This window comes from Trematomus bernacchii, unplaced genomic scaffold, assembly GCF_902827165.1.
Source record: "Trematomus bernacchii unplaced genomic scaffold, fTreBer1.1, whole genome shotgun sequence".
Classification (NCBI taxonomy): Eukaryota; Metazoa; Chordata; class Actinopteri; order Perciformes; family Nototheniidae; genus Trematomus; species Trematomus bernacchii.
Window position 1 is genome coordinate 6871395 of NW_022987828.1, and position 12649 is coordinate 6884043.

A 12649-nucleotide genomic window follows, 5' to 3' on the forward strand; every position below is an offset into this window, starting at 1 on the left:
CGTGCAGTTTGAAGCAGTAATTCTAGCAGAGGGCATGTTCTGTTAGCTATGATTAAAATCACAAAGTCCCTCGGAAGAGTCTCGTCTACATCACAGAATTTCACTAGGAAACGTTCTCTATCTCACACACACACACACACACACACACACACACACACACACACACACACACACACACACACACACACACACACACACACACACACACACACACACACACACACACACACACACACACACACACACACACACACACACACACACACACAGTACCATGTACAAAATGGGGATCACTAACAATAGCCCCTGGGTGGTTGGTCAGACTATTATTGTAGGTGTTTCTATGCTAATTATGTGTGACTGAGAGCATGTCAAAATCAGTTACTGGAAATAATGTGGTGAGCTGGAAATTGTGAGGTGGAATTACTGTGCCCACAAAAAAAAAGTTTATTGAGTTCCAACAGTGGCTTTGTCACACAATGAGTACTGTTCTGAGACACTGTGCCAAAGCCACTGGATCAATGTTATTACTCAAACGATGCAAAACAACATAAGGAAGACATCATCATCATCATCATCATCATCATCAACATCATCATCATCATCATCATCATCAGAGAGGGGGGGGGGGGGGGGGCAGCATCATGACCTCCACTTCTGGCTGTGCGCGCTGCAGAGACCTAGTTGGCTGACAGGAGAATACGTCAGCACCTCTCACCGCTGGAGTATAACCCCCTCAAGCCTCTGGTGGTCACACAAACGCAAGCGTAAAAGTAGCAGCTCCAACTGTTGCCCGGACTAACCCATTCAGCATCCACGTCTCTCACAGCCTGACAAGGAGGAGTGAGACGGCTCACCGAGCACGAAGCGGAAAAGTGCCGAGAAGAGCTGGAACATTTACGCACAGCCTTTTTTCCTGGATTGTTTTTGCGTGTTAAAGTCCACCTTTGATCATCTTGGACATTTTTCTGCACCTCTTGGATTTTGTATTCATTTCAGCACTTCAATGGCAGCTCTGAGAATGAAATTCTCGCACCTGTTCATGTTGATGTTAAACTGTTTCCTGCATGGTGCTGCGTCAGTTAAGATCATGAGTGGGCGCACACAGGACAGTAGCTTCCTCCAGCCCTCGTTGGACATATTCTCAGATGACCCGGATCAGGACAGTGTCTCCCACCACATGTCCAAACTGTACGAGAAATACAACACGGAAAACCGACTCAAAGAGGGAAATACTGTCAGGAGTTTCAGAGCAAGCCAAGGTGTGTTAAGAAATAGATTTACCTGCATTAAATAAGCGAAATTGCTCAAATTCTGTTTTTGATTTAATTATGAAACATTTAAGAAAACACATTTAAGCCCTTAGTGCACCAGTAATCCGTCGCAAAAGGAAAAATAAATAGTCATAAAGCTCCCCTGATCCTCTCCATGGATGGTTATTAAAAGTGCAACCGCTCAGCTAGATTGTTTTTGCAGACGCTCTAAATAGGTAGGGTTGTTTTTGGAACAGTCTGAGAATGCATTTAAATGATTTTGGGATGCTGTGGGCACACTGTTTGTGGCAGCAGCTGTGCCCCCTTCTGCTGTGGAGTCTGATCAATTACCGCAGACAGACGCGCAATAAGTGCAAGAATGCATGCGATTCCCTGCCAGCAATGCCCGGCTTCACACAGTGAAACCTCAGCGGCAGTTACGCGCTGCATAGGTTCATTGTCGTGGCTTCTCTATATTCCTGTTGTGGCTACAGGACATGTGTGACTCCACGTCCTGGAGTCAAGGGGCTTAGAGCACAGTCGGTCCTCTCTGTCTGATGCTGTTTTTATAAACACAACTCATAGACATTTATATCCCTCATGGTTCTCAGATGGCATATGATAACACGTGTGTATTTTTACTGCAGAGGCTGGGTGTAATACAAGGAGAGATGTAAGAGAGTTTTCACAACAATGTAAGATCTGTTAAAACAGTTGATTATGTCTTGGTGTCTGGGCAGACAGCGCTGGCTGTATTGGGCTTAAGGGTGAGCTTTAAGAGAAACTGAGGTAAGCATTTCCATATGCAGGCTGAATCCGAGGTAATGTATATCTCTTGAGTCAATCCATACTTCCGCTGAACTCTTATACAATGAACAATAACTCTGCTGTTGAAGTTAATGTTCATCATGAATATTTAGCTCTCTGCTCACCCTCCTCCACCCCTGCCAGCCAGATCCCCAGAGCCTGGTTCCTCTTAAGGGCACCTTCGGAAATCCTACCAAAGCGTGCAACCGTTTAACAGCCACACAGCAGTTATGTAACACAGAACAAGGAAAGGTGTTTAACTTTTAAACCTGAGCAAGAGTGCTTTAAGTGCAGTTTGATACCAAATGGTTTTGTCCTTAGTAATTTATCTTTCTTTAATAACAGTTCAGATAGTTATCAAATACAGTAAAGTTCCCTCCTGGTTACTTTTTACCAGTGGGATATCTTTAAGAGTACATTTAGATTTTACAAATGTCATTCTTTGGATAAAAGTTTTGATTCGCTTGACTACCTGCCACTGACTGATTGATTGTCTTTGCAGACTCCTCTGACCGCAGGACGGTGTACCGACTAAATCTTACAACCCTCCAGGACTCAGAGGTCATCCTCTCTGCCACATTCCACTTCCTCCTCGATCGGCTCCCTCATCAAAAACCCTGGTTCTGTAAACGCTTCAAAAGCCCATCCTGTCGTTCATCAGCCATCCACCCTTCTCCGTCCATCAGCCTGTTACTTCGCTCTGTCTCCTCTGGGTCAGAGGTCAGATCTGGGTCAATGGGGTCACTTCTAGGCAATGTGACCTTCCACCCCCACAGGAGAGGGGTGTGGCAGATGAAAGATGTGACCCAGGTCATAAAGGAGGCACGGGACAAGGGTCATCTCCTGGTGTCAGTGGAGTTGGGGCAACAGCACCAGAGAAAACCAGAGGGGGCGCTGTCTGGTGGCAGCCTGCCCTACCTGCTGCTGTATGCTAATGACCAAGCCTTGGCAGAGCCCAACAGCGTGGCTGCAAGCCTTCAGAGGTATGACCCATTTGGTGAGGGAGGAGAGCCTTCACTCACTTCTAATGGACCTAACTCTTCACCAGAGCCAAAAGGACGCGAGAGAAGGGAAGCAACTGCGATCTTTGACCCCATACTGAACAATGAGCTGCCTCAGGTTGACTTTAGACCTGATGGGTACAGAAAGGATGACCTCTGGGAGAGCACTTGGTACCTGGCACTCAAACCTAAATCAGGAAATCAAGAAAAGAAGAGAAAGAGCCAGGAGGGAGAAAGAGTGGCGCAAGGTAAAGGGCTTCATGTCAATGAAGAACCTCAGGTTCTGAAAGAAGAAGAAAAACCCCAACAGGAGCTCAAACCTGATGACTCTACCGAGAAAAAACTCAAAGACAGTCGCAATCCTACTACCAGTGATGGGCGGAAGCATGAGCGGAGACATGAAGGAAAGGATGGAAAAAAGCACAAAGGAAGCACTCACTCTGAGTCACCTGTTCTGAGTTTTGATGAACAAACGATGCGCAAGGCCCGGAGGAGGCAGTGGGGAGACACCCAGCAAAGAGGCTGCTCCAGGAGGAACCTCAGGGTGGATTTTGCAGACATTGGCTGGAGCGAGTGGGTCATAGAACCCAAAGCCTTTGATGCCTACTACTGCGCTGGAACATGTGGCTTCCCGATGTCCAAGGTAGGATCACAGACATCTAAGTCACTCTCATTTGTTTCCAAAACAGCATTAACAACTTAAATTAAGAAACTAAAGCTATTCTCTTTTCTTCTTCTGTTTTTTTCTTCCAGGTGGCGAGGCCGTCTAACCATGCCACCATCCAGAGCATAGTGCGTGCGGTGGGGATCATCCCCGGAGTTCCTGAGCCCTGCTGTGTCCCAGAGAAGATGAGTCCACTGGCTGTGCTCTACCAGGATGAATCCAGGAACCCAGTGCTAAAGGTTTACCCAAATATGTCCGTCCAGTCCTGCTCCTGCAGATAGGAAGGGGAGGTCAATGGGGGCAGAGGACAAAACAGGGTGGATGTGGAGAGAAACTGAAAACAGGATACATGGAAACAGAACCATACCTCTGTTGTTAAGTGGTTTCTTGAGAAACAAAGTCACTTTGGCCGTGGTTATTCCTCAAGGAACATAGGCTGTAGAGAAATCACTTCCATCTCCTCTGTTCTGCGGCAGCAGACTTGAAGAGACACATTGTCTGGCGTCTGCCTTAGCGAGAGGAACAAAGTCACACATGTAAAGTCAGGGCTCCACAGACGCCCATTGAGTTGATTCTATGTTTGACATAATACTGAGGATTTCATGGACAGGAGCATTTTCCTTTTATCTCAGATTGTACTTGCTTTTCAAACAGCTCACAGTGAGTTTGTGTTCATGTTTTCTTTGGACACAAGGGCTATAAATAAATACTTTATTAATGTATCATCAGGCAGCTTACACCGTCACATACAAAAGACAGTCATTATATAAGATATTTCTTATTTTTTTAAGTACTGCGTGCAGCGTTTATTTTCAACAGATCATATGCCACATTGTACATACATGCAATGTTAATCTGTTGGCAAAAATGTAGGGTTATGGTACATTCTTGCTCGGCATATCTTAAAAAGGAAATATCCAATGGATCTTAGAGGGCATCTGGAATTCATTTACACCCACCAACCCCCTCATAACACTTCAAGAATGTTATAATGAAACCAGAAATATTTTTCTATTTTGAATGTGAAACTTGGTTAAGAATAATTTGTCATGGTTCCTAGGTTATGTATTACTATATTTTTAGAGGATATGGTGTTTTGTACATGTGTATTTTTTAAATTATGAAAAGGTAGCCTTCTATACATTAGAATAAAATGTAATTTAATCTCTTGCTGGAATATTGTTGTTTCATACACTTTGTGTTATTTTTGGTCATTACTGTGTATAATGTTTGATTCTTAGGGGGGGGGGGGAGGGTCTTTTTTGTCAAAACAAACCTAAAAAGGGCACCACTGTTCAAAATAACTTTGTACAAAAACAGGAAGGTTCCTGCAAAGCCCCTTGAACCCATTATTACCCCACGCCAAAGGCTCAGGCGTCTGTTGTCCGGCAAAATAATGTACCCGATGCAGCTGCCGTGGATTAATGGTTGATGGAGGAGGCAGGCACGCACCTATTAGGACGTCAGCCACTTGAACTTCAAAACCAGGGGCACTTCCCCTTTTCTACCCCTCCATTGAAAAGCTGAATATTCCAAGTGCAGGATGTTCATCTCAAAAGCCTTTTTAAGAACAGATGGTTACAGACGGATGATCTCAACCACTTTATTCAACTGCTTGTCACTTTTCTTCATAAGAGGAAGAAGGTGGCCCATGTGGTGCCTAAACAGGGTGTCAAACTGACAGGGAAATGACAGAGGAAGCCTTTTGATTATTAACTCATTACGCTGCGGTTGTTCTGCCGTGAGGCGGAAAAAGTTGGCACGGAGTACCACATCTGCTGCAGCAACAGAATGCTCTGAAGTTCAAGACTGGACAGTAATTTCATCTCAAAGACAGAGACATTAAGGGGGACGCTTTGGGGGAATGGAACAAAAGATTAAAACCTTTAAACTGTTTATTGCAGTTGAGAATAATGCTATAAATGTGTTGGCTTGAAATTGAGACCCCTGTCATCATCTCCTAACAAATTGTGCCATCCCTCATGTCTGTACTGCTTTGTCCATTAGATATACAGAGACTATAAAAAGTAATCATCCTATTTGTATGTTGTTGGCTTTTACGTTCTTACAGCGAAGAATCAAAGGCTTTTTATTGTGGCTTTTGTGACACTTACCAGAACACCCCGTTATTGTTCTGAAAACAGATCACTACAAATATGGCAATGACTCAACATTTTTGGATTAACTAACTAAATCACCAAGCAGCATGCCAGACATCTATGATTTGGTGGGTTTCCATGATAAAGAAAAAAGTTAATTAACAATCATTTGTAATTAGTTTAGATCACTTTAGGGACCTTTTTTCAGTTGGACTTAAAGATGTTTTATTTAATGTTCTACCAAAAACAACATGACAACTTTAATACAAGGTGAATACTTTATATAGTAAACCAATAAGTATAAAATAAAAATGTTATTTTATCCTATTAGCTTGGTAAAAATGGTGGTTTTTTGTGTAGCATCATGTTACTGATAAGGGGAGATACATATGTCGAATTACTAAATACACAATTCAGTTTTCTCCTTTTCGAACAAGTGGAAATGTTCAGCTGTAGACCTTTTAGCGAATGATGATCATGATGATAATGATGATGATGATGATTATGAGGCTTATTATAAATCATGTTTACATTAATAAATGTTTTAGAATAGGCTGGCCCATTTATAATCGGCATATAGTATATAGATTTTTTTCCTGATTTCCAGACTGATCCCTCTTACGGTCCGGAGCCACAGTCTGCTTTTACAAAGTGAACCTCAAGTCAACCACAATCACAGTCACAGGAGAGTGCTCACAATGGTCAATCCAGCCGAGAAAACCACAGTAGTCTAGGCTCACGTTCAGAGCCCAATATGCCCAAAAGCCAAAACCAAACGAGGCAAGTGGGGGAACCAAGAACAATATTTGTGTTTCCACTTGATGACTGTTCAATTAAAGCAGAGCTATTCCGCCATTATTAGACAACAAAGGATTTTCTGTGTCTGGGCTGAAATGGCTCTTTCCTCACATGGTTTCTGAGCTCAGAAAACTAATAGTGCTGTTCATTACAGACATAACTTTAATAGAGTGACACTGTGCTTCTTAATCACCCATTTAATCATGCTGGGTATTTCATTTGAATATCAGTTTTTTCCTTTAGAAAGTGAAACAAATAAATGCTTTTAGTTTCCAGAAAACATTCAGAACTTTTACTAAGCCAAGAAATCCATTTTCATTCTGGAAGCAAATAGTCATTTGGTCTAAGACTATAGCATGTTTTGGTGTATTTGGTCTCAAATGACACATTTTTGCAGGGTGTTGCTTTCATGTTTTGTGTAAGTATCATTCTAAGAAAAAAAAACAGCAAAATGGTTTGTGGCATGAAGAAACTGGAGGATAAACTCTATAAATTATTCTCAAATAAAGTAGATAACAGCAGTGTTGGAAGGTTTACATCCCATTACAGAGTGACTGAAAAGGTCTGAGGCTTGACTTTCCCATGAACTTCATGCCTTCTTGCCGCCTCATTTACCTGCAACAGAGACGGCTATTTATGTCCATCTGTCTGCAGCCTGTACTGAATGGGACCGAGGCCACTCGCTGTGGGTGGAGAAACATAAAATAAGAAATTCAAAGGCTTACGTGGATTCCATCCAGGTCTGTAGATGAACGATAAGCCTGGAAAACAGCCATGTATTCTTTGCACTGATGTTGGTGAAACATCTAAAATGGCATGCAGGTATTGCATTTTGAATGACAGTCTTGTCAAGTCGTGCATGAGAGCAGAGCAAGAACAAAATATGTGAATTCCCTACAATTGGTTCATACACTAATCTTTCTTTCTATGAATGACATAGGTATCCTTCAGGACACTTCAACCACATTGTAAACACATCTGATAGATATTCTTTAAATGTACTAATCTACAGGGAGAGAGAGAAAAGTAGGTCTCCTGTCGCCACCTGTTGGAGCAGACACAAAGTGACCCCCAACATGTTGGTGGAACAAAGTACTCGACACGTTTTTTTTCATTTTCATCATTTTAGATTTCAAAACAAATGTGCAAACACACTCAATCCACATCTCTTGTACAAATCAGAGCAGAGAAAAGCTGATAAATAAGAGGATTTGTGACAATCATGAGCTGTCCTCAAGATCTTTCAGTCTTTCTTCCCTCCAGAGTTCCATAAGGCACAAAATAATCATCAACACACAGCAGAGCTAAAGGACAGACAAGAAACTACAGTGAGATCAGCGTACACGTACCTCTATCGTCATCTAGTGGACAGGCTGTGGTGGCCATGTGTTGGTTTTGCTATATTTTTTACAGCTACCTACATTCACTCTTATACACCAAAGTCTCACCGTGAATCTGGAGTCTAAACCTGTTAAATACGCATTGCTACAAGAATAAATTAAAGTGTCTGTGTCCCTTCTTGCCTCAGTTATGAGAAGTCATGTGTCTGGACAGGTGGTGCCGTTCCCGGAAGTACTCATGGCAGATTGGGCAGGTGAGTTTCTCCTCCCTGCTCCTCCTCACGTGGGACTCCGCTGCGAACTCCTTCTTGTGGTGAGAGCGCATATGGAACACGAGGTCAGAGGTCATGCGGAAGGAGAGGTTACATTTTGCGCACCAGTTCTGCACCGACACGCCGAATGAGGTGAAAGTCGGTGGAAGGACCGTGAGAGAAGATGCGGTCTGCAGCTGCACGCCAATGTTCCTAGACCAGTGCTCCGGTGCGTAATGGAACGCGTTGTTTACAGCCACCGGGGAGTGAACAGTCTGTAAGTCAGTGCTCAGGATGTTAGCTGCCATCAGATTGTTGTATCCCAAAACATTTCTGGAGTTGAAGGCATCTGTCATCTCCTCTACGCGGCTAGAGGGGGCTGTTGAGGCGCTGCTGAGATGCACCTGGGGGTCAATAGGGGAATTTATTTTACTCGGTTTACAGAAAGCGCTTCTCTGATGTCCCTGATTGTTGGACAGGACCAGAGAAAATGCACTACTGCTGCTTGAGTTCAAACCAGAGCTCTCCCCTGCCTCAGACCGTGCGTCCATATCTCTGACATGCGTAAAGGCACCATTCTTACATCCCAAATGATCTGGTTTAATCTTATCAGCCTTCAGCTTCCCAGCCGAGGAAGATTCGTCTCCTGCTGCCTGATCGTATCCCTTAATCAGTGGTGTTATATTGTCATCGTTTGAAATATTTGTCTTTTCCAAAAGAACCGTTTTCCTCCCTTTGGGATAAAGTGTTTCCTCGTATTTCCTTCTCTTGGGAAAAATCTCTGCATCCTCGTTTCTGCTAGAGGATTTTTTGTGTTCCAAATCTCTGGCGATGTTGTGGAAATCTGTTACTCGGCGTTGTTTCCTAATTTCCACATGCTTTTGCTCGTAAATCTCGCGGCTCCATGTGTCTGTCTTGACTTGAGTGCACAGGAATCGGCAATGAGCCAGGAACGGAAACTCGTTCTTGAAGACCTGGTTACATCTTGCACATTTGAACTCTGAAAGAAAGACAAAAACACACAATGTGTTCAATATACCGATATATTCATATTATTTACCATTTAGTTAGCAATGACATCCTTACATTAATCAAACATGGTAATGTTTAATAATAATATGTAATAGAGAATGAACACGATGCGTATAGTGGCTTTATAATTAAATCACAGGTCAATCCGAGTATCTTGACCTCTTATTCGCCTCACAAAGCTCTGCCTCACCTTCACTCGATCCTCGGGACATGTCAGTGAAGCCCAGCAGGTGAGACAGCTCCTGGTCGTACCACACAAGAAGCTCTTCTTCCGGCCGGATGTCCCGGATGGTCCGCACATACAGCTGACCAGCCTTCAGAAAGGCCTCGGTGTTCTGCTCCTGGCCATTGCGCGCAGCCTGCACGAGCCGCAGCCAGGACAGCACCAGCGCGGAATTACGCATGGCCTCAGGGTCCAACTGTTGACAGAAACACCGATATTTTACTCGAACCCCCACATTTTAATTTCTATCTTTATTACAAGCATGACATTCCTTAATATAACTTTGAAGTATATTGTCCATCTCACAGTTTTTGGCAGCAATTGACATGTTTTTGGTCCCTTTGCATATAATACCCAAAGACAAACGCTTCATGGCAAACACAAATTGCAGATGGAATGCGTTGAAATATAGTCCCATAAAATACAAGGTAGGCATGCATGAAATAAATTCAGTCCAAATTAAAATAAGGAACAAACAAATCCGGTTCAAGTGTAATTTCACAATTCACCATAAATCAAGCACATATTTTCAAAGAGACAATACAAGTCTGATCACAACTCACCCTGAACATATAGGATTTAGCTCTCTTGTCGCAGGATTTCTGCGCTATGAAGGCGATCGTGTCGTAGAAGGTGTTTTGGAGCACACATGGACCAAAGCACGTGCCTGCAGGGATGCTGCGCGTAACGACCACAGTGGTGTAGAGATCCGCTGGATGCTGCAGGAATTTACTCTCACCGGTCCAGATGGAGCGAGGTAGGAAAGAGTGATCCATCATTAAACTGTAATGAAATACAAAATATATTAATCACAAATACAATATAATACGTTTAAGAGCAGTTACACATTATATCCTTAAAATGTTTAAGAGTTATTATTTTAAAACCAAGGTTAACCACTAAGACTTTAATACAATTCGACTATAACTTTAATAACAATACACATGTTTAATTGTGTGTTTAAGTTTAACAAAATATTGAGAAAACAATTGGGATATACATTAAAATATAGGTGGCAGTGGAATGACATGCCAAGACGAGTTGGATTCAGATGCTCTAACCAAGCTGGATGGTCTTGCATGTACATTTGGAGAAAAAAAAGATTGAGATATTGTATTAATTTTTTTTTCTGCTCAAATTAAGGGTCCCAACTGTGAAGCAGGCGCAGCCAGTGTTGATGCAAAATGAGTTCTAACGTCCTTTGTCTCAGTTTTTCACTCGGTTTCTCCTTTTGTCTACCCATCTGCCGTGGTGCCCAACTGCCTCCTCTGTGCGCAAGATAAGTTCAATGTTCGTTTTCCTGATGTATCAACAACATTAATGCACAGAGATTATGTGACTATTGAGTTATTCCCTCTGGTCAATATTCTTGAGAGGTTCAAATCGTTGACGGTGCATCGTCATGACAGAATGAACTGGTGCCAATCTGAAAATGCCAGTGTGGTTATAAATGAATGACACTTGAGAGAAAGATCGCATATCCCTGAGATGATAACAGAAGTGGATTCATTGTGTTGAATGCGGACTTACCCGCTGGACATTGAGGATGATGTTGGTGCCGTGTGGCAGCAGGTGTAGTGGACCTTGGTAACGATGTCCTCTCGTTTCTTGGTGGCGAGTTACTTATCCGACTGAATCTTCCTCCGTACTGTCGTCCCTCTCCTCTCCCACTCCCACTTATTCCCTCCAGAAAGCGCACTGAAGCGTGGCGCATTGATGTAAACACGTGCGCGCTCACGCACACACGCGCGCACACGCCTTGAATTTAGACCTTGGCTAATTTTCCCTGGCCTTTTCTGATTTACGGTCCTTTCAGTGAAGAAGAGATGTATTGGTTCTGGAAATTCAATGATTTCATCAATTTGTTTTTTATCAGATACATACAACATGCATGGAGCTGGCTGATTTGGATATGCTGTGTGTGCACACCAATTAGGCAGAGTGACATGTTTACCTTCAGTGTAAAACGTTGAAAATATAATGTTCCCTAGGTTTTTAATGCATAAAAAAATACAAATGTCTACGCCCCAAATGTCCTAAACCCTGAGCTTAAAGGACCACATCAAGAGAAGCCTTTGCCAGCCTGCAGTTAGTCAGATGGAAATCATTAAAATATAAGCCTCAAGCTATTCTGACATCCTATTGTGCTTATGGTTTAAATGTCAGTCACTCCTCTAATTGTACTTTGCACAACAGATATTCAGACTATAGTCTATCACGCTATGTGGGATTCCGAGAGGTTTGTTTTTCACTTCACTGAAAACAAATTATGTCAAGCTACAGACGAGTTAGACACGGTAGAAGTTGTCCTGGCTAATGTGGGCAATTGGAAATTGTAAAACTGGCAACTATTATGACATGATGCAGGGTGGTCTGGGTTTGCCACTGGGCAAATGCATAATTCACTAACTAAATGTTTCTGTCTAATGAGCATTTAATGGATTATTCTGCATCAAAGCTTTGGTTTGGGTAAATGTCCTGGTGGTAATCGAGCCAACTTTCTGTAATGAGAAAGTGGCAACACTTAAAAGCTTTCGTGTGGACTCCTCGGGTCCGGTTAAAAGTAGCCTACATTTACACTTTAGAGGCTATTGTACAAAATATATCATATTAATGTCTGAAAACATTTCTTCACATTACATTTTGTTGTGAAATTTGATGATGGTCTTTGGAAAACACTGTTAACCTTTCAGCACATCCTGTCATGCTCCCATTTGCATTATGGCCCCATAATTAAATTGTCTTTTCAGTTCCTCTGTTTTTCATTTGAGGGCAAAATTCCTTCAACATAACAGAGAGAGACAAGAGATGCATTTCAATGCTTAAAGAACAAAATTAATTATGGATTATTCAAAACTAAAGGTATTAAATATCACACATTTTAACCAGTATTTTTTTTACAATTAAAACAACCTGGAATTATAAGCCAAAGCAAAATTCAGTAATTTCTGCATTAAAGGACGTGAACACAAATGTATTGGATGTTATCTGATGCTTTTGGTCCTCTGATTGCTCATGAACAAACAAACAAAAACAGGGCAGTTGGAATGGTTGTTTTAGTTTTTTTTGTCTCATTCTCAAATGTATTTTTGGCTAATCCCACCCAGTGAGTAGGTATCTGCCTAAAACAAATCTCTGTTAAAGTGGAGTTTTGTATTTCTCCTCGGGTGTCGCTCCTCTC

The 12649-nt window shown here is 42.4% G+C and overlaps 2 protein-coding genes across 2 annotated transcripts; one reads left to right on the top strand and one right to left on the bottom strand.

Moving 5' to 3' along the window:
* The first annotated feature begins 798 nt into the window (after positions 1–798).
* gdf10a (growth differentiation factor 10a) lies at positions 799–6012 on the top strand. The gene is made up of 3 exons (XM_034151938.1): positions 799–1262; positions 2563–3704; positions 3815–6012. Exons 1-3 carry the CDS (start codon positions 1007–1009, stop codon positions 4004–4006), a joined length of 1590 nt encoding a protein of 529 aa, XP_034007829.1. The 5' UTR covers positions 799–1006; the 3' UTR covers positions 4007–6012.
* Positions 6013–7747: 1735 nt separating this feature from the next.
* prdm8 (PR domain containing 8) lies at positions 7748–11162 on the bottom strand. The gene is made up of 4 exons (XM_034152099.1): positions 10999–11162; positions 10032–10251; positions 9436–9664; positions 7748–9213 (listed from the first exon to the last, which is right to left on the bottom strand). Exons 1-4 carry the CDS (start codon positions 11007–11009, stop codon positions 8147–8149), a joined length of 1527 nt encoding a protein of 508 aa, XP_034007990.1. The 5' UTR covers positions 11010–11162; the 3' UTR covers positions 7748–8146.
* Positions 11163–12649: the final 1487 nt, after the last annotated feature.